General features: G+C 37.0%; 1 protein-coding gene across 1 annotated transcript in view; it reads right to left on the reverse strand.

The window, feature by feature from the left end:
• The window catches only part of LOC149574788 (uncharacterized), a 96,666-nt gene extending 77,191 nt beyond the window's left edge, over nucleotides 1–19,475 (reverse strand). The window contains exon 1 of the mRNA XM_089814619.1: nucleotides 18,997–19,475. Coding sequence (XP_089670745.1) covers nucleotides 18,997–19,151 — 155 coding nt within the window. The 5' untranslated portion in view covers nucleotides 19,152–19,475. The remainder of the gene's footprint in view (nucleotides 1–18,996) is intronic.
• Between the last annotated feature and the right edge of the window lie 833 nt (nucleotides 19,476–20,308).

A 20,308-nucleotide genomic window follows, 5' to 3' on the forward strand; every position in this document is an offset into this window, starting at 1 on the left:
GACATCAATCACATTGGCAATGTTAGTACATATGTTAGTACATTTGCAGAAAACGATCCATGTTACTCAACACAAAGCTGCCTTCAAGCTATTAAATATGGAATAATTTAATAATGGGTGTGTCTATTCCACTTAATCAACATTCTCAAAAAGACAAGTTCTCTATTAATAGAAAAAGGGTGCTCAATTTTAAGGAACTCGATAAAAGTGACTTACATCCTCAATGCGAATAGCTGAGGATGTCTAATTCAAAGCAGAGCATTGAAGGAAAATGACAGCAAAATGCTAAAATCATAATTTCTTTTACCAATAACCAAATACACTAGTAGGTTTGCTCCTTTATTGAGGTTTTTTGTCATGTCCCCAAATTTTAATGTAATTTTTTAATTTAATCAATTAATTAACTGGTCCTAGAATTTAAATAATATAAGGACCTTTAATTAGTTACTTTAATTAATTAATATGGGGCCCAAGTTAATATTTGTATTTGTGGTTCCGATTGATTTAATATATCTCGGACCTATTTTTATTTTAGTTTCCATTGGTAAGTGTTGCTGTCGGCTATCTTTGTATACCCTTGAAAAGGTTTTCCCCGATGGGTACTTACACATAGCTTGTAGGTAGTCGTAGATATGCATTTTGATTATTTATTTTTGTACTGCGAATTCCCGTTGGGATTCTCTGTTGTTTGTCATTTTGGAAGTGAAAGATCTTCCCTACTTGGCTTATTCGGTTTCGGTGGGATTCAACCCTCACCCTATTCTGTTGCATGTAATACTTTGCTCGGATCTGGCAAGTCAGAGCACCATCTTTTGGCAATAATTAATTGAATGTTGTTTGTGTTCGAATCCCTATTCTTGTTTGGCATTGTATAGTTTAAAGTGCAGATCTGAAAGCATTCTTTTCTGTACCTCCTCTGTTTCTCACAACACTTTGCACAATTATCGTACAGTCTCCAAGCTAAGTCGTACCTCCTCCCAACCAACCGTATGGCCCCCATATACCCAACTGTACAGGCTCCACCTACTCATTGTACGGACCCCATAGTCCCTACCATACGACTACACTGCTAAGCATTGACCTAAAGCACTGAAGAAGAACTACCTAAAGCACTAGCCACCAAAAACACTGATCGAAGAACTAACCCGAAGCACTAACCTGAAGCACTGGCCACTCGAAGCATTGACCCGAACCACTAACCTAAAGCATTGACCTGAAGCACTCGCCTGAAACATTGACTCGAAGCACTGACTTGAAGCACTGACTAAAGCACTAACCTGAAGCACTGGCCACCACCCGAAGCATTGAGGGATACTACTTGGAGCACACAACCAAACTACTTGAAGCATACAACAAGACTACCTAGAGCATACTACAAGACTTCATAAGGAAACTTTAGAACAAAACATTACAATGGTATCAGAGCAGAAACCTTTCAAGAGCATCTCCGAAACTTTTGGGAACATTATTGAAACCGTTCGAAATATTACAGTGGTATCAAAGCTAGTGATCTTGCCAGCCTGCTGGGATGATTGAGAGATTTTGGTACTTGGATCACACTATGGCCCCAAACAACGATGGAGAGTGGTGGTTGAAAGCACTACAAAGGATTGGCGAAGAACTCAATGAGGGTGTTGATCTTCCATTAGATATATTGGAAGTTTATTTGTGTCAAGTGAACCAATTACCTTCAAGAGTTGTACAAAGAATCCTCTCACTAATTAAGGAGGCCTCAAGTCAACCCAGGCTTTTGAGACACCATGACAAGGATAAAAGATTGGCAGTTGCAGCATGTCTTAGTGAGGTCTTTAGAATTTTGACACCTAAAGCACCATATGATGATAACACCATGATAGAGATATTGCAATTGATAGTTGACAGCTTTCAGAGTCTCAATGACTTCAGTAGTGACACTTTTGGTAGGAGATCTACAATATTGGAGAATTGTGCAAATGTCAAAGTAAGTAACCTTCTCTTAGATCTTCAACTGCAAAATTTGGTCCTTGATATGTTTCATCACTTCTTGGTCACCATCAAAGAACATCATGATACTAAGATTTCAGTTGCTATGGAGAGTCTTATGATTTTGTGCATTGAAGAAATGGATGAAATATCCCAACCCATCACATCTATGTTATGGTTTGTTCGTAATCTAGAATGTATTACCTCTATAGCAGCATAGATTGGTCAGTAATGTTTTCAAGCATTGTGAAGAAAAACCAATATCTCATTTGCACAAGTGGGAGAAAATGGATGACAACGATAAGGGTGATGCTTTACACAAGGAGAATGAAGGCATGATTACAAGGCTGCTCCAAGAGAATTTGCTAAATCTTTCTACTGCAACATGGGGAGAACACCAAAAAAATGAAGAAGTTGCTTGCATGGATCTTGTGAAGACATGGACAGATCAAGTTGTGCCCATCACCGAAGTTGTGCCCAAGGTTGTGCCTGTCACGGAGGTTGTGATTGTTGTCAAGGCTGTGTGTCTGTCACCGAAGCAATGTCCATCATCGTGGTCTTGCCCGTCGTTGAGGTTGTGTGTCCCTCACTGTCACCGTTGTGCTCGTCACCGATGTCGAGTTTGTGTCTGTCATCGTCATGTCCATCACCGATGTCGAGTTCGTGTCTGTCACCGGCACTAAGTCCATGTCCGTCAAGTTTGTGTATGTCACTGTCGTCATGTCTGTCACCTTCATATTCATCACCGTTGTGTTTGTCACCGTCGTGTTCATCACGGTGGTGTCTGTCACTGTCGTGTTCGTCACTGTTGTGTCTATCACCATCGTGTCCATCACCGTTATGTCCGTCACCAACATCGAGTTCGTATTCGACACCATCGTGTCCATCACCGACATCGAGTCTGTGTCCGTCATCAAGTTTATGTCTATCACCATCATGTTCGTCACCATTGTATCTATCACCATCGTGTCCATCACTGTCATGACAGTCACTGACGCCGAGTTCGTGTCTGTCACCATCATGTCAATCACTGATGCCGAGTTTGTGTCCGTCACTAACGTCGAATCTGTATCCGTTGTCAAGTTCATGTCCGTCACCATCATTGTGTCTATCACCGTCATGTTCGTCACCATTGTGTTTGCCACCGTCATGTTCGTCACTATCATGTTCATCACCGTCATGTCTGTCACTGTCTTGTTCGTCACCGTTGTGTCTATCACCATCGTGTCCATCACTGACGCCGAGTTCGTGTTCGACATCGTCATGTCCATCACTGACGCTAAGTTCGTGTCTGTCGTCGAGTTCATGTCTGTCATTGTCGTCGTGTCTGTCACCTTTGTGTTTGTCACCGAAGCCAAGTTCGTGTCCGTCGTCGAGTTTGTGTCTGTCACTGTCGCGTTCATCATCGACATCAGGTTCATGCCTGTTGTCGAGTTTGTATCCATCACCGATGTCGAGCCTATGTCCATCGTCGAGTTCGTATCTGTCACCGTCATGTCTGTCACCAACGCGAAGTCCGTATCCATCGTCGTAGTTGTGTTAGTCGACGACATCATGGCTGTCTCCATCATCATTGTGTGTCTGTCATTGTGGTTGCATCGGTCGCAATAGCTGCGTTTGTCGGCATTGAGACATTGCTCATTTTCGAAGCTCTATCCATCATCAAGGCTTCAACCGAGGTTCTATGTGCCATTGAGGTTTTATCTGCAACTAAAATTTTATTTGTTGCCGAGGTACTCTCTATTGAGGTTTTTTTTGCCAAAGTTCCCTTTACTGAGGTACTCTTTGCTGAGGCTCCCATCATCGCGACACCCTTCACTGAAGCTCCCGTCGCCGAGGTACTCACAGTCAAGGCCCCCTTCGTCGACATTCTCACCATTGAAGCTCTCTTCGTCAAGGTTTCATCCGTCAAGAATATAATAGTGATCGTTGTGGTTGTGTCAGTAGGTAAGTTTGTGCCAGCATCAGCTCTGTGTGCATGACCATACCCAAAGAGATTTTTTAACATAATGGCATGAAAGATCTCATCACTTTGTGTCATTGGGATCCTGATGAAGGTTGCGTCAATGTTTATATCAGAGTGGCACAACGGATGCTTAATGACAGTGGGGTGCAAGGGAGGTTTGATGACAATTCACTCATTTCGCCTACGTGTTTGGTTTGGAATCTTGGTGACTCAAGATAGGATAATATTTATATCAGAGTGGCGTAGCGAAAGTTTGATAGCAATGTGGTGTTGCGGAGAATTGATGTCATTTCACTTGTCTTGCCTGCGCGTTTGATTTGGGACCCTGGAGCTATTGGTGTTTCGTCAAATGACAAATTGCTTGAGGGCAAGCAATCTTTGGGCAGTGAGGATTTGTCATGTCCCCAAATTTTAATGTAATTTTTTAATTTAATTAATTAATTAACTGGTCCCAAAATTTAAATAATATAAGGACCTTTAATTAGTTACTTTAATTAATTAATATGGGGCTCAAGTTAATATTTGTATTTGTAGTTCCGATTGATTTAATATATCTCAGACCTTTTTTTTTTTAGTTTCCGTTGGTAAGTGTTTCTGTCAGCTATCTTTGTACACCCTCAGAAAGGTTTTCCCCGACGGGTATTTAAGCACGGCTTGTAGGTAGTCATAGATATACATTCTGATTATTTATTTTTGTACTGCGAATTCCCGTTGGGATTCTCTGTTGTTCACCATTTCGGAAGTGAAAGATCTTCCCTACTTGGAGTATCGGTTTTGGTGGAATTCAACCCTCACCCTATTCCGTTGCATGTAATACTTCGCTCGGATCTGGCAAGTCGGAGCACCATCTTTTGGCAATTATCAATTGAAGGTTGTTTGTGTTCGAATCTCTATTCTTGTTTGGCATTGTATAGTTTAAAGTGCAGATCTGAAATCATTTTTTCTGTACCTCCTCCGTTTCTCACAATACTCTGTGCAATTATCATACGACCTCCAAGCTAAGTCGTACCTCCTCCCAACCAACCGTATGGGCCCCATATACCCAACTGTACGGCCTCCACCTAATCACTGTACAAACCTCATAGTCCCTACCGTACGGCTACACTGCTAAGCATTGACCCAAAGCACTGAAGAAGAACTACCTAAAGCACTAGTCACCCGAAGCACTAATCGAAGCACTTACTAGAAGCACTAACCTAAAGCACTGGCCACCCGAAGCACTAACCTAAAGCACTAACCGAAGCACTAATCCAAAGCACTGCCCTAAAGCACTGGCCTGAAACACTAACCCGAAGCGCTGACCTGCAACACTGGCCACCCGAAGCACTAAGGGAGAACTACCTTAAGCACTAGCCACCTGAAGCACAAAGGGATACTACTTGGAGCACACAACCAGACTACCTAAAGCATACAACAAGACTACCTAGAGCATACTACGGGACTTCATAAGGGAACTCCAAAACAGAACATTACAGTGGTATCAGAGCAGAAACCTTTCCGGAGCATCTCTGAAACTTTCGGGAACATTACCGAAATTGTTCGGGAGCATCTCCGAAACTTTCGAGAACATTACCGAAACCATTCAAAACATTACATTTTTAACATTCTTAGTCCGCAGAAGGGTGCTATTTTTAAAGAAAGTATCAACATTAACAACTATCAATCCAAAAATCTATTTATACCGACACTATTTCAAGCAGTCTATATTTTTGGCTTGAGAAATATTTTTTGAGGAATCAACCATTATCAAGATATTTATTTTTTGGGTCTATTGTTGTGCAAGAGATGTGAGTTCTAAGGGAGAGATTATGATAATTCCTATCATCAGTCTAACTAGTGATCACATGGTTTATGATTTACAAAGTGGATAGAATATTTTATAATAAAACTTGCATGTCATGCAAGCAATTATAGCTGAAGTACAGGTGCAGAGAATTTCTTTAATTTACTTTAATTAAAAAAATTGTAAACCTTATAAATGAATGTCATTTTGCACTTAGTTTTCTAAAGATTATTCTCATACTTACTTGTTGCTAAAATTGCTATACAATATTAATTATAATCCAAATTTCAGTATTCATTCAACAAGATCTATAATGTTTATCTTGCTTCTAAATTGATATTGAGATGTTTTGTCTTATCTGTTATGGGTGCTAAGATGGATCAAACTGCTTCATATTGTATGCTTGTTCAAATGTGGCGACTGTGGCTTTCTACTGATCCCTTAATTTAATTTACCAGATAATTTGTATTTTGTATAGTTAAATTTATTCACCTCGCCTGTGTACTTGCACCATCCAATTTTTGTTTTTAGCTAAACAATGCAAGAGTGAAATCATATAGATTTTTTCCTGTCAGAAAACATAAAAACAAATTGTCTACTATTAAACCGTGTATCAACTTTTTGCCTTAGATAAATCCACAAAGAAAACACATTTAATTTATTCAATATGATCACAAATCACCCCAAAAGAAATTGTAAAGATTGTAAATAACAAGAATATATTGTGCGAATCGGATTAATTTTTATTTTCAAGGAATTTTCACTTATAATTTGAAGAGCAGCTCTACCACACATTCATTAAATTTTGTCACATTAGAAGGAGCAAAAAGTAGAATGTTAAAATTTTAAAGACCTTAATAATATTGTAGTTCCGAGGAAAGCAGATTCAACTAGAGGATAAAGATAATATTACATACCATTGGCATTAATCTCTCAGCTCTAAGTTAAAAGAGTATTCAATTACCACAAACTATAACAAGAATTATGACTCGTTAGTCAACAGACTTCAATCATGTAGAAAAGTAATAAGCACATAAACAAGTAGAAGAGAATATCCAACCAAAGGCTCCCTTCAAAGCAATGATACTTCAGTTGAAAAAGATCATAAAGCCATGAAAGTGTATAAGACCATATCTGATTCAATCCATTCAGTAATCATAAAATACCCACTGTGAGGAATAAAATCTTTCTATATGACCTACAAGGTGGTTGCAGTGTTCTTTGAGATAGACTTTATATGACCTAAAAGATAGTCACAGTGTTCTTTGAATAAAAATAAATTGACCTAAAAGGATTTCTTGTTGCGAGAAAAATGGAAAACACATCAACGATAGAGAGAGACAAGTTTACAAGCACTAATTTTGAGTTGTGGAACTTAAAATGGGGGATATACTCATAGACAACGATCTATAGGCTGTGATATATGGATCCAAATCTGCTACAATGCAACAAGCTGAGCAGCACAACGTGAACCAAAAAGCAAAAGGCCTCATTAGCCTTGGCTTGTAAGATTCCACATTAAATGTACATGAAGAAGCCCCTGCACAAGCCCTTTAGAATAAGCTGGGAAAAAAAATCTCCAGCTAAATCCCTGCTGATTCTAGTCATCATTATACTTACTATAATGTACATGTAGGATTCCTTTAAGACTTTCTGTAATGTCCCCATTTTCTTGTTCTCCCGAAGTGCAGTTGGTTTTAGTTTTCCAGGTTGTCAACAAGATCAAAGGGGTACTCCAACGTCGCCAATTGTTCAGATGGGCATCATAAGTGTAATGCCCTTTTCTGGAGCCTTTCTGGACACTTTCTCCAATACTTAAAAGCTTTAGTAAGTCAGTGATGAGCAATGACAGAATCAATTGCTATTTTTAGTAATATTAATGGAGTTGGTTTTGATGTTTATCTTGAGATTTGATACAATCTAGAGTTACTAAATTAAATAACGATAAGTTGTTGATTATAAAATTAAATTAAATATTTAACTTTATTGTTAAATTAGTCGATCTTATAAGGGACTATGGAAAGGCCAAATATTAATAAAATGCATAGTTACCAGAGTGTTCTTTTATTTAATAGTGAAAAAATCATTAATGGAAAAATAGGGGGAAAAGAAGTCGCAGAAAAATAGGGAGAAAGCAATAAACGAAAAAACAGCAAAAAAGCAATCCCGAAAAAATAGGTTAAAGCTTTAAAAAAGTGTTTTTTTCAATAAAATTAGTTGAACACTATGAAAGGAGGACTGGGGCTCTCATTTGGTGCGGTTGATTTGGTTATGTAATGCTTCTGATTTTGAAGGAGTTGTTGCTTCTTGTTGATTTGTGAGGACAGAACCCCTTACAGGCAACATTCTTTACGTTGTTGAAAGACACAATAAGAAAAAGAATTGGTGATTTCCTACAGAGATCACAGTTCGGCTTCACTTGTTTTTGATATCATCTTCTTCTTCTTCAGTTTTCAATGTTGCAGAGATGTGAGACCTCTCATGAGGAGTGATTGAGAAGAGTTTTCAGAATTCATTGAATATCTTGAGTCATTTCTTGCCGGCAGTACTATCTTGAAGAGGCTGCACTACACAAGGAGTGGTTTATTTGGACAAATGAAGGGATTGGCTAGGGTTTGAAAACCCTTGTTGTTGGGTTTTGGTGCGGATGTTTTGTATTCTGCTTTTCCAGCAAATGGGTATGATAGTTTTTAATTTGTAATCAGATTTTATCATCAAGGTATCGGTTTATATATGCATTGTAACTCTCTTTGGATCCATGTTATATTGTAATCGTTTGAAGTGGCGATGGTGACAAACACCAACTCATCTAGATAGTTGCTATCTCATTATCTTGTTCATGCTATCATACTGAATTGTGCTGATGCTGACTACCCCAACTCATCCAGTTAATTTGTCTTTGCATTGCATATGTGCATTTAATTAGCATGTATGTAATCTAAAGCTAACAATGAACAATAGTTATACCTTGCTACATCTGTTTTTAAAGCAAAATAATTAGGGCTGGCCATAGCAGTGATATCAAAGCTAGTTTTCCTGCTAGTTTCTTGGGTTTATCCACTGCATCTTAGTTTAAAGATGACCCACGGTTTTGAATGTTGCTTCCTATCAGATCATGTTAGATTTTGAGGCTACCCCATGTTGTCAACCTAATATGTTATAAATTTCAGAATTGATTCCAAAAGGTTACAAATAAGATGTTGATTTATTCAAGGTCAAAAGATGAAGACTTTTGTGGAGCAACCAATGTTACCCCAGTACTCAGGTACGTTGGGACGGCGGGACATTGGAACGAGTTTCTGGGACAGGGGGAAAATGGGCCTCATTTTCAGGACAGCAGGGGGACAGCCAGGGGACGATGGCAAGGGGAGGATGGGGCAGGGAGGAGTGTTGTATAGTATACATATAGAACTTGAAATGCTTGTTATGAAATGATGTTTGAGTAGAACATACTATATTAAAATACTTTAACATAGCCAATTGCAACATGAACTAGAACCATTGAACATTCAACATAGTAACATATTACATACCCAATAGTAACATTCAAAAAACAAAAGTCAAATAGAAATCCAAGTCCCCATACTAGTGGCAACATGGTTGCGCAATGGCAGAGGTGGGGGTACTTGGGTACGTGAGTACCTGCTGTGGGGATGTCTCGGGGAGGGGTACTCCAAGGTTTGGGAGGGGGGTGCAAGTCCCCATGTAACACTGGGAGCAACTACTAGAGGGACTAATAGAATAGAAGCAAAGTTGTCAAAGCTATACCAAGAGTTGGCAAAATTATGACAAGACTTTATAACAATTGCATAAGGAAGTGTGTGAGCATCCAAATTAGGTAAAGCCTCTATTTTGTGCTAAGAAAGTAGAAGTAAATTGAAAAGATTCTTCTAGTGCAAGAAAAGATGAGAAACAAACAAATGAAAAGAGGTTCACAGCAGATCATTCAAATGGAGATAGTGCCTTGATACAGAAAGACCATGTGACAAAGTTTTGAAAAGGCGAGCAGCTATTGTTGATGAGTTTGTGCATGAAGGGAAATACAAAAAGACAGCCTTGGGATTGAGTTCAGATATTTCCAATGATGATGGTTCAAATAGATATAGGTTGGATGATCGTATACAACCTTTGGAGAGGAGTGTTTATGAAGTCATCCGTGCTAATGAGTCAAGGAGTGACTCTCTCATAGAGGCAACCACTCATGAGGAAGACAACAGACACTTTATTTCTGAACAAAGCAATCAGCTTTTGACACATGGGATGTAGGTGTGTTAGCACTTAAGTATGATGGAGATCCTACTCAAGATGAATCTCGTTTTGATTGTGATGATGTTCTGATTTTTTATCATGATGCAAGTATGGAAGATAGCATTGACAATTGTGATGATGATGGCTAAAAAAATTGTAAGTCATTAAAGACTACAACTTACAAAATTAAGACTTTAGGCAACATCCCATTAGATTTGTCTCTCCTCTCAACAATAGAGGAGGCTCCTTCTTACTGTGGCTTCAACAAGAACTTAACCAAAATTACAAGAAGGGTGATTCTCTTAATCAATTCCTTTCTTTTCAAGAATGATTTGCATTTAACTACTACCTTCTAACTTAACAAAAAGTGTCTTATTGCTACAATAATATTGGTGACCCTGGAATTGACGTACAAACAGTACCATGAGCAACAGTTTACTTTGACTTATTCTCTAACAAACTTCTAGCTAACTTTGACTTATTCAAAATTGCATGCCTAATGCACTTCAACCTGATTACATACTCCAATTTTGCACGCGATGCTATCACATGCAATTTAATTCTGTTTTTCCATTACATGTAATATGTCGATTACAAATTACAAATACATGATGAAAATATTCTAAGTGCTTGACAAGACACGACTTCTATTACATCATCCTTTTTGGTCTTCATGCTGCTAAAGGAATGCTTGATGTGCTCAAGTTTGGTGAAAGCATCTCGAACCGGAATATGGATATACATCCTTGATAGTTTTGTTGAATGTTCGTTGACCAATTTTGTCTTGAAAGCATTCTATGCTTAGAGTCACTTTTTCATCTCCTTGTAGGGTCTATTATGTGATCATGCTTGCCTTGTGTCCCTCTTTCTTCTTTGCATTCATGATAGAAACACTTTTAAGCAATGAAGGATGAAGGACCTAAGGTAAAACCAGCTCTTTAAATGGGGGGAAGAACTTAAGAAAGGGGTTTCTTGGGGAGGATTGCATATGGACTCTAAAGTATGGCTAGAAACTTTTGGGACAGCAAATGGACGTATGCATTTGAACCCAAAAAAATGAGTTTTTAGAGGGTAATGGCACATGCGGATAGCAGGCTTTATGCATGAAAAATGCGCAGCTTAACATTTATTTATAATGAATTATTATGTTTTCAGCATAAAGAAGTGTGGAAGTAACCACCATCATGAGTTTTAAGTCACATGGTAGTGATATAACAAGCGTGAATGAAGTATATGCAAGCATAAAGGTGGGCTTTATGTGTTAACACTTCGGATCGCTGCAAATGCATTTACATTGTCATATTGGTATGTATTTTCCAAGTGCAGCAAACTCTTGCATTTATACATGGCTAAGACAAGAAGAACAGGCATGTCCCTTTAAGGGACGTGTCTGTTCATTAATTTAATATTTAGATTAGTAATTCGACAATAATTATTATAAAATTACACACACACACACACACACACACACACAAATTGTCTAATGATTATTAATCATAATTAGTCATACCAATGTATCTCATGGTTAAATCAATCCAACTGAAGCTACAACATTAACATTCCCTCTTAGCTAGGGAGGATAAACATGTAACCATATATTACCTTGGTCCTTAATATAAGAATATCTTTGATAAGAAGATATCTGCCATTTACATATCACCTCACAATATCAATAGTAATGACCTCCTGAATGTCAAGTCACATGACATTCACCAAGTACTTAAAATATTCATAAGGTATGTACACACACATTCTCAATAATGCTTATCATATGAATAGCCATGGTTTGTTTAAGGAACTTAATCCACCATGCAAGTAATCTTCTATTGTGATCTGTTTAGACATCATGAGATGTCCATCTCAATAAAAGGCCATGGTCTATTTAAGGAACTTAATCCACCATGCAAGTTATCATCTATAGTGATATGTTTAGACATCATAAACTGTCCATCACAATAGAAGGCCATGGTCTATATCAGGAATTTAATCCACCATGTAAGTTTACAATCTATTATGATATGTTTCAAACATCATAAAATGTCTATCACAATAGAAGGACAAGTTACTGAAAGATCGTCACCTTTCAATAACTTCTACATATACAAGTGATAATCATTTAGAAGTCATCACTTCCTCATGATGTACACAGGGGTTAGGCCCATCAAAATCATACAGGAACACATAAGGACTTTCAAACTCCCTCTAAGTATCAATCATTTGAGCTCCTCATCCAAACTTGCCTTTAACGAAGTATTAGACTCCCTATGAATCTAATGTCAATTTCCCTTTTCTTGCAATAACATTATCAAGAAAAAATATCAAAGCAAATAACTCTTATGGTATGTATTGAAAATAAAAATAAGAGAAAGACTTCAATAAATAGATAAATGTAGTACTTAAGAAAAAGTACTTACCTCTACATTAATTTATTTTATTTTATTTTTTTAAATGTCAAATTATTAAATTAAAAGTTATTAATCTTATAGATTTTCACACACACACACACACACACACATATATATATATATTTCATATAAATATTAAGTATTATTTGAATAAATGTTTATTTCAAATGTTATATATATATATATATAGTTGACATATCTTTATTGTCATTTAATAATGTATATTAAATGTGAAGAAGAGAACTTAACAATTATACCTTAAGTTTACTATGGGTAAGTTTCAAGTTACATAGACTTAAAGAACTTGATAATCAAAATCATTGAAAGATTTTACATGGCTCATTTCAAACCTGCCAGCCACTTAAGAGTTGCATGCTTTAGTGGCGAATACTAGGGATATGCTTTGACTAGTTTGTACACCAATATATCCAATGGAATAACATGTCGTCCACGAAGTCAAGGATGTGAAAGGGCCCGAGCTGCACTTATCCTTATTGAGAAGTCGTTTCACAAAATCCTTAACTTCAGCAGAAATTGAAAGCCATGTTGTATCCTCAAAATTCAGTGAAGTTTTCAAAATAGCACAAAATATTTCTGATGAACAATGTGTGCCCAAAAAAAAGGCCGACAACAACATAAGAGGATATATGTTATCACTCTAATGCTTCATACATCTGCTTTTGTGCTATTTGATCAGTCAAGTACTTCTAGTGCACGCGATCTGTGGTTTGTTTGTTACTTTTGTTATGGACCACATGATAATTTTGTATTTGATATGGATTATATCTACTTCCAAGTGAGCTCGGGAGTCTTATGTAGACTATGTTTGTGAGAAATCACAAATTGTGGGAAGTTGAAGGTAATCACATATTTTGGGACTATGAGGGCACCATCACTAAGGCAAGTAGCTATGGAAACTTCTCTGCAGAAATCGATGTGACCAAGCAAGTCAATGTGATTTATAGTGTGACCTCCATAACGCAGAGCGACAAAGGAGCTCCTCATGGTGATGGCACACTAGTGCTCCTCATCAAGATTATCAAGAAAGCGAACCCTACCCGCCTGCCTCTCTAAGACCAACCCTCTCGCTGCTCTGGCTATCAAATGATCTACCAATGTTGTCTTTCCATGATCGACATGTGCCACCACTACGCATATGTTCACCACTCCTGTTCACACCATGTTTCCAAGTTTCCATTCTTCAAACACTTGCTTAGATTTGCTGTCTGCCTCTGATACCATGTTAAGATTTCAAATCGCTGCAAATGTATTTACACTGCCATATTGATGTTCCAAGTGCAGCAATCTCTTCCATTTATACATGGCTAAGACAAGAAGAAGAGGCATGTCCCTTTAAGGGACATGTCATGTCTATTCATTAACTTAATATTTAAGATTAATAATTAGACAATAGTTATTATAAGATTACACACACACACACACACAAATTGTCTAATGATAATTAATCATAATCAGTCATACCAATGTATCTCATGGTTAAATCAATCCGACTGAAGCTACAACATTAACATTATGGATGCAAAAGCATGTTGCAAAGTGAGCTCTCTTTCTTTGATGATTTTATTCAAGAACGGAGTTTTTGATCCTGACTGCATATGCAAACAAGATGAAGCACTTGCATATGCAAACAAGATGAAGCACTTGCATATGCAACTTGGAGAAATAAGACTAAAGATAGAAAGAGCACATATTATACATCAAAACAAATGCAAATCTGAAAATGAAATGAAGAGATTTGCAAAAACACAAAGAACAAAATTTACAGCTGGCCCTATGAATATCACAAGAAATCTCACCTCTTTTCCACAAATAGCAAAGGAAGAAGTCTCTTCAAATCTCTATGCAAAGTCTGAAATAAATCTAAGAAATTTTCTGATTTAGAAAAGATTGCAGCAAAGAGACATATATAGACCTTGAATCTTGACTCAATCCTTTGGAAATGAATGCATTTTGGAGTCAATATTCATTGCTTGCCAAGTATGGGAAGTTGGAGAATTAAAATGCACAAAAATAGCTACCATATTGACTCAAACAAATGCAATGTGCAATGGCAATTAAAAATGGTGTCTAGGGCATTAAAAACAAATTGAAGAGAATGATAAACAAGCTGCAAATGATAAGTAATGCCAAAGAACTCACCTTTGATATGTTTGGATTTGGTGGAAGAAAATGACCAAATATGGGCCATAAAAACATGCTCTAAATTGGCTATGAACACAAATCAATGTGTTTTTATTGCCAAAATCACCCAAGAATGAGGAACAACACATGCATTTGGCCAAAGAAATCTCCGTCCAGCCTTAAAATGCATAAGGAATGACCAAAAACGAATTTTTCAATAAGAAAGCATGTGCTTTATTTCCCAAAATCGCCACTATGTGCAATTTAATACCAAACGCATGGAAGGATGAGTAAAGACACACTTTTGGAGTCAATAACATCATGCATATTATGCCCAAACGCAAGGTAAAATGGACCAAAAATGGCTTTTTTTTTATGTCAAAAGCATGTGCTTTTGAGTCAAAAACCACCGATCTTAGTTATTTTATGCAAAACAACTCTTTTGGAGAAATAATGACAGGTTTTTGAAATGCAAAACCACATGCAAGTTAAAATACATATGCTTTTGGGTTCAATTTCCCCACTATTATGCATTTCAGTTATAACTCAAGTCAAAAAACATGTTAATGGACTTTTGAAAGCAATAAAATGTGTTATTAGGTTCAAATTCCCCACTTATAAGCCTTCAAGTTATTAAAGGTCTATAATAATAAGATTTGAATATGTAAAATCACATTATAAACCCCACTTATGCATGTTAAATTAATAAAAATGTGTTATTGCATATAAAAAACCCACCTATATGTATTTAGGACTAATATTTTATTTGCAGTGGGTTTTATAAGGTGATTTGCATGTGGATGATATGCAATGAGTGATAAAAACCCCACCTTTATGCATTTAAAGTGTCTCCTATAATTAAATTTAATAAATAACCATTTTTCTCAGAAAAATAACATGAAAATAGACTAAAATAAGTCAATTTCATTAAAACACTAAAAAATATGGTCAAATCAACTTAGAATGAGCTAAAATTTTTAAATGGATGTCAAGATCCATATTAGATATTTTTAATAAAAAATTGTGCAATTGCCAATAAAAGCCCACTTTTGGGGGAATTTTTAACAAGACATGTTGTCGCCCTGAAAAACCCTACATTTTCCTTTATAACTTGAGCCAGACAATTATGTTTGAGGCCTAAGTTAACTCAGAACAAGCAGAACTCCTTGGCTATTATCCTAAGGAAAAAAGAAAATTAAAAACTACTAACAAAAGAGGAAAAAATGAAGATCAAACAAGAAGATTGTCAAAAATCAAGTGATTGCAGTCAAAGAAGAAAAACTCATAATAACAAGCATTTACAGGGATAGCTTGACAGAAATTTTCAAAAAGAACACACAAATAAAGTTATATAAAGTACAATTCAGGGATGGCGAATTGCTTTCATGACACTTTACTAATACGTTAAAACAAAGAGGTTGCGCCTATGAATCCATGAGAAAATTGTGTAGGTCGCCACAGTTTTGTGAATTCAAAATTGAGGACAACGATGAAGATCTTGAGACTAAATCTGATTGATCTTTGCATGGGGCTAGCTCTAAGCAGAAGTTTAAGAACTTTGATGATTTGGATTCACATATACTGTAAAAAATGGTAATGAGGATGCACGAGAGACTTGGGACAGCTTTGGAGTCGTTGATGAAAGGTGTAACAGTTCTAATTTTGATATTCATCATAGCAGCAACTCTCTTGATTTGCATAGACATGATTGGAAGAATAAATTTTTGTGTTATATGATAACCCATTGTATGAGGCAGGTGTAGAGAAGACATGTAACAATCCACTTTTTGAGTTGGGTCATGGAACAACTCTTGGTTGAAGTGCTGCTCTTGGTGAAAATAGTAAGATATGGGATCTGGGAGAAGATTCAAGATTTGAGGAGTTTGGTCCAGCCTGTTTTTGAGCCAGGTTCACATTATGAGATGATTGATTACTCTCCTAGGAGGCCACCGGATATGAGATATGCAAATGAACAAACAGATGGGGAGTGCATCAGGAGTGTAATGACACTAGGAGGAGATGTTTCTTCGTGGTATTAATTCTTGGAGGCTTCAACATTTCAGGTTTTGAAAGGTTTCCAAAACATGTTCTTGAGATTGCTGAAAATTTCAGAACAGCAGTAAGTAAAGTCAGTTTCCAGCTTGTTTCTCATGTGCGTTTTGGGAAAGAAAGATATAAAAATGACATTTACAAACTTGACAATTCATCCTTTGCTTTGAGTGATTTTATATATCATATTAATCTTTCTTTGGGATTGGATTTGATGACTACTATTGCTCCTTGTATTTCAGTTTTAGATGCTTTCATGCATAGGCTACAAGAAATTAACAAAGAAGTCACAAATTCCATGATATGTATTCTGTTTTAGATGGCACTTGGAGTTCTGAATTGTGCACCTTTCTTAGGACATTGGAAGTCATTCTTGGTTGGGTATACATGCTTGCGATTCTCAACATGAAATGATGGAGCTTATTGGGGATGGTTGGTGTGAGTTTTAGAGGAATGATGATCAAAATTTCAGAATTGTTAGTGCTGTCCATTTCCTTACCAGCCATCTTGTTATTCCGTCAATTCATCTACAAATGGATTGGAGATATTTGAAGTAAGGATTGAAGCATTGAAGAAATGGTCAATCTTGGGATGTTACTTGGCAAAGAATGGATCAGATTTCAGTTTTGAGCTTGCTTTTGGGTTGCAAATCAGTCACTCCACTTTCTGGTTCTCTCTTATTCAGGGGAGTTGGTACAATTTCTTTTGTCAAGGAAGTAAAGTTTTTCAGTTGTAGATTGCTTGGAGGTGTTTTATAGCCACTCTCAAGTTATTTTTGTGTATTGCAATGCTCAACTTTCATGTTTAATAGTGGAGAATTCGTTGATATTTCTGTTGTCCTCTGTTTACAGTACTTAAATCGGAATGTGCTTCCCTGATTTCAGTCATGTACAACAGTAGTTATTATTTATTTCAAAGCTTCCAAACTCGTGGAGCTCACCCCATGAAGGGTTTGTATTGTAAGCTTCCACATTTTACCTTTGGAGGTTGGTCTAGGACAGCAGACTTCTTTGCGCTACGGTGCATCTTTCAGAGGACTTTGGAGTTGTAATCATGAATGTTAGCACCACTGTCCACTCTCCGATCAGATTACATATAAGTTCAAATTTCAATTTGCAGATAAGTTGTATGGTTTCTTTAGTCCAACAGATGACTAGTTCTTGGTTGAGGATTTAAATTTAATAGTAGGTTCATTAAGTACACAAGTATCGGTCTCATTTTTTCTGGGGCTGTTTACAAAACCTTGCCAAAAAGTATGCTGATGTAGGCCTGAAACCTTAGTTATAAGCAGGGGATTTGTCAATAAAGCTGCTGCAAAAACTGGGTGTGATTTGTGATTTCCAAGTAAGATTTTGAGAAGCACAAAGTTAAGGTGCTCAACAACTGGATACTCTGCCCTAATGTGTAGTTGCACAAAATGTCTCTAAATTCTACCTTTTCACTTTCAGTTTGCATTGAAGGAGATGATCATAATTTCTTCTTTGGGCTTAATCCTTAGACTATCCCGTACATCTTTTCAAGTTTTTATGTCCTAAATTTTGAAATAAAAGCCTTTTGAAAAAATTCACAATTTACAAGCTTTTCATTTGGTAAATAATTTTTCTAAATTGTCTTGGCAGAGTCTGCAGAGTTCCCCCATCTCTTGTCTCCATAACCTATTCAAACCTTCAACCTAAAATACTGAGATTGACCATTTAGACTTCCGTAAGAAATAATATTTTTAACCGTGCAGTGCTATATAACTTCATATAACCACGTGCCTACGAAAAATAGAAGCAAAGTGTCCTTCGTGGAATTGACCCCTTAGAGCCTGCCTCCGATTTTATTTTCTTATCTCCTAGTTGAGGCTGGCCTAGGCCAGACCAGGTGTCCTTTCCCTTAACGATGTACTTTCATTGTTTGAAAATGCATTGCCGAATACGATAACCAGAAGGAAAGTTATCATAAACAAGGTAAAAGGTGAAAACAGAGATGTAGTCATGCATAGAAAGCCTATACTTTCCACCGGATAGAACAATGGAGGGAAACTCGACATTAATTACATACTCCATCCTCGCAAAAGTAACTTTGACCGAAAGGTTTATCCCAAGGAGATAACGTGAAACTGACACGGCCATTTAATGCAATGGCAGAGAATCTCACGTTCATCTGACATTTACATCAAAATAATCTGAAATACTATAGCAGGCCTAAAGGCGAATTAAATTAATTCAGGTGGAAGGCAATATGTAGTGGAGAATAGGATAAACTAAACTACAGACGAAAATAATAAATTAACAAGAGCAATGTCGCTAAAATACCGCCACTAAAAATAAACCCCGACTTTCACTGTAGCCGTAGGCTAAGCACATCATTTAACACCAGGAAGTAAAACTGAGGAAACGGAGTCATATTAAAACTAGATACACAGAGAGGAGCAAGGGTAAGAAGAAAGAAGTTACTGGGCTAAGTCGCCGAGCTGTCGCAGTATCCCAACAAGCCCAGCCATAGCCACCCCTTCCAGCAACACATCAGACTCATCCTTCCCTGCCGACCTGTACAACTCCGGCTTCGCCAAACTGTACTCATTTCGTATCTCATATCTTACCAGAGGCATGATCAAGCAATGTTTTACTCACTGCTTGATGCAAACCAAAGCCGGACCGCCGAGAGCGCTTAGAAGATCAATCTGAGCACTGGAAGCAAAATGTAGTGGCGAAAACCATTATGCAATTAGCTGGGGCCAATTCTACAGTGCCGAGAAGCCAACGTAACCTTCAAGTGAGCTCCTGCTCTGCTGTCTAAGGGGATAATATGGGTCTGAAGAAGGATTATGTAGCATTCGGGCATTTCCTAGTTGGGGTGCAGAGAAAGATCCGTGAGGTATCATTGAGCTGTTGAAAATGTTTATGATACTGGGCGTGAAAGCCAAGACAAATAGGCCTGGATCAGAAATTAAACAAGCTTTTTATATGTTAATGGCATTGGCGGGATGAAGTGGAAGACGGTGTCACGTACCCGTTAGTTCAGACAGCGGTGTTTTGGTTGAAGTGAATGTGGCATTTTTTATTACCGACTGACAAATTTACTTCATAGATAATTAAAAAGTTGCATACGGCCATCAACTTTAGCCTGCCTTCACAAGGAAAACCAAAAAACGAATAAAAGAAATTGGATTTGAATAAATATAAATAGAATAACAAGAGAAAGTAAGTTGATGTTAGAATAAATGGTGATTTGCATGACATTCTAGGCATTGCTTTTAATTAAAGTCAATAGCTTAGAAAAGGAACCAATTGGCGACATGTGGAAATGGATACAAATTAGAACCAACAAGAAAGAAAGAAAGATGAAGTTAGAATAAATTGTCATTCAAATGGTTTTTTAGCTTTTAATCAAAGTTAAATATTGTGTAGAAGGAAGAAAGATAGAAAGATTGAAGTTAGAATAAATTGCCATTGGTTTTCTAGCTTTTAATCAAAGTTAAATATTTTGTGGAAGGAATCAATGTGGGCATATGAAAAAGAGGAAGAAATGATGGTGAGAAATTAGAATGGGTGAGTCAAGATTAGGTGGTTTGAATAGGAGAGAAAATGGAGTTAATTTAGTTATGGTAGTTAAGACAAGGACAAATAATGAACATATTTCATGTATTATTAAAAGTTTTACATATTTATCAACTTTGTAGTGTCAGTGCATATTTTGCAACCGACGGTTTTTGCAAATTTAGTCACAAAATAGAATGATCAGCCACAATGTGTGAGACAAAGCCTC

Source organism: Cupressus sempervirens, chromosome 2, assembly GCF_028749045.1.
Source record: "Cupressus sempervirens isolate cs-2001-9-10 chromosome 2, ASM2874904v1, whole genome shotgun sequence".
Taxonomy (NCBI): domain Eukaryota; kingdom Viridiplantae; phylum Streptophyta; class Pinopsida; order Cupressales; family Cupressaceae; genus Cupressus; species Cupressus sempervirens.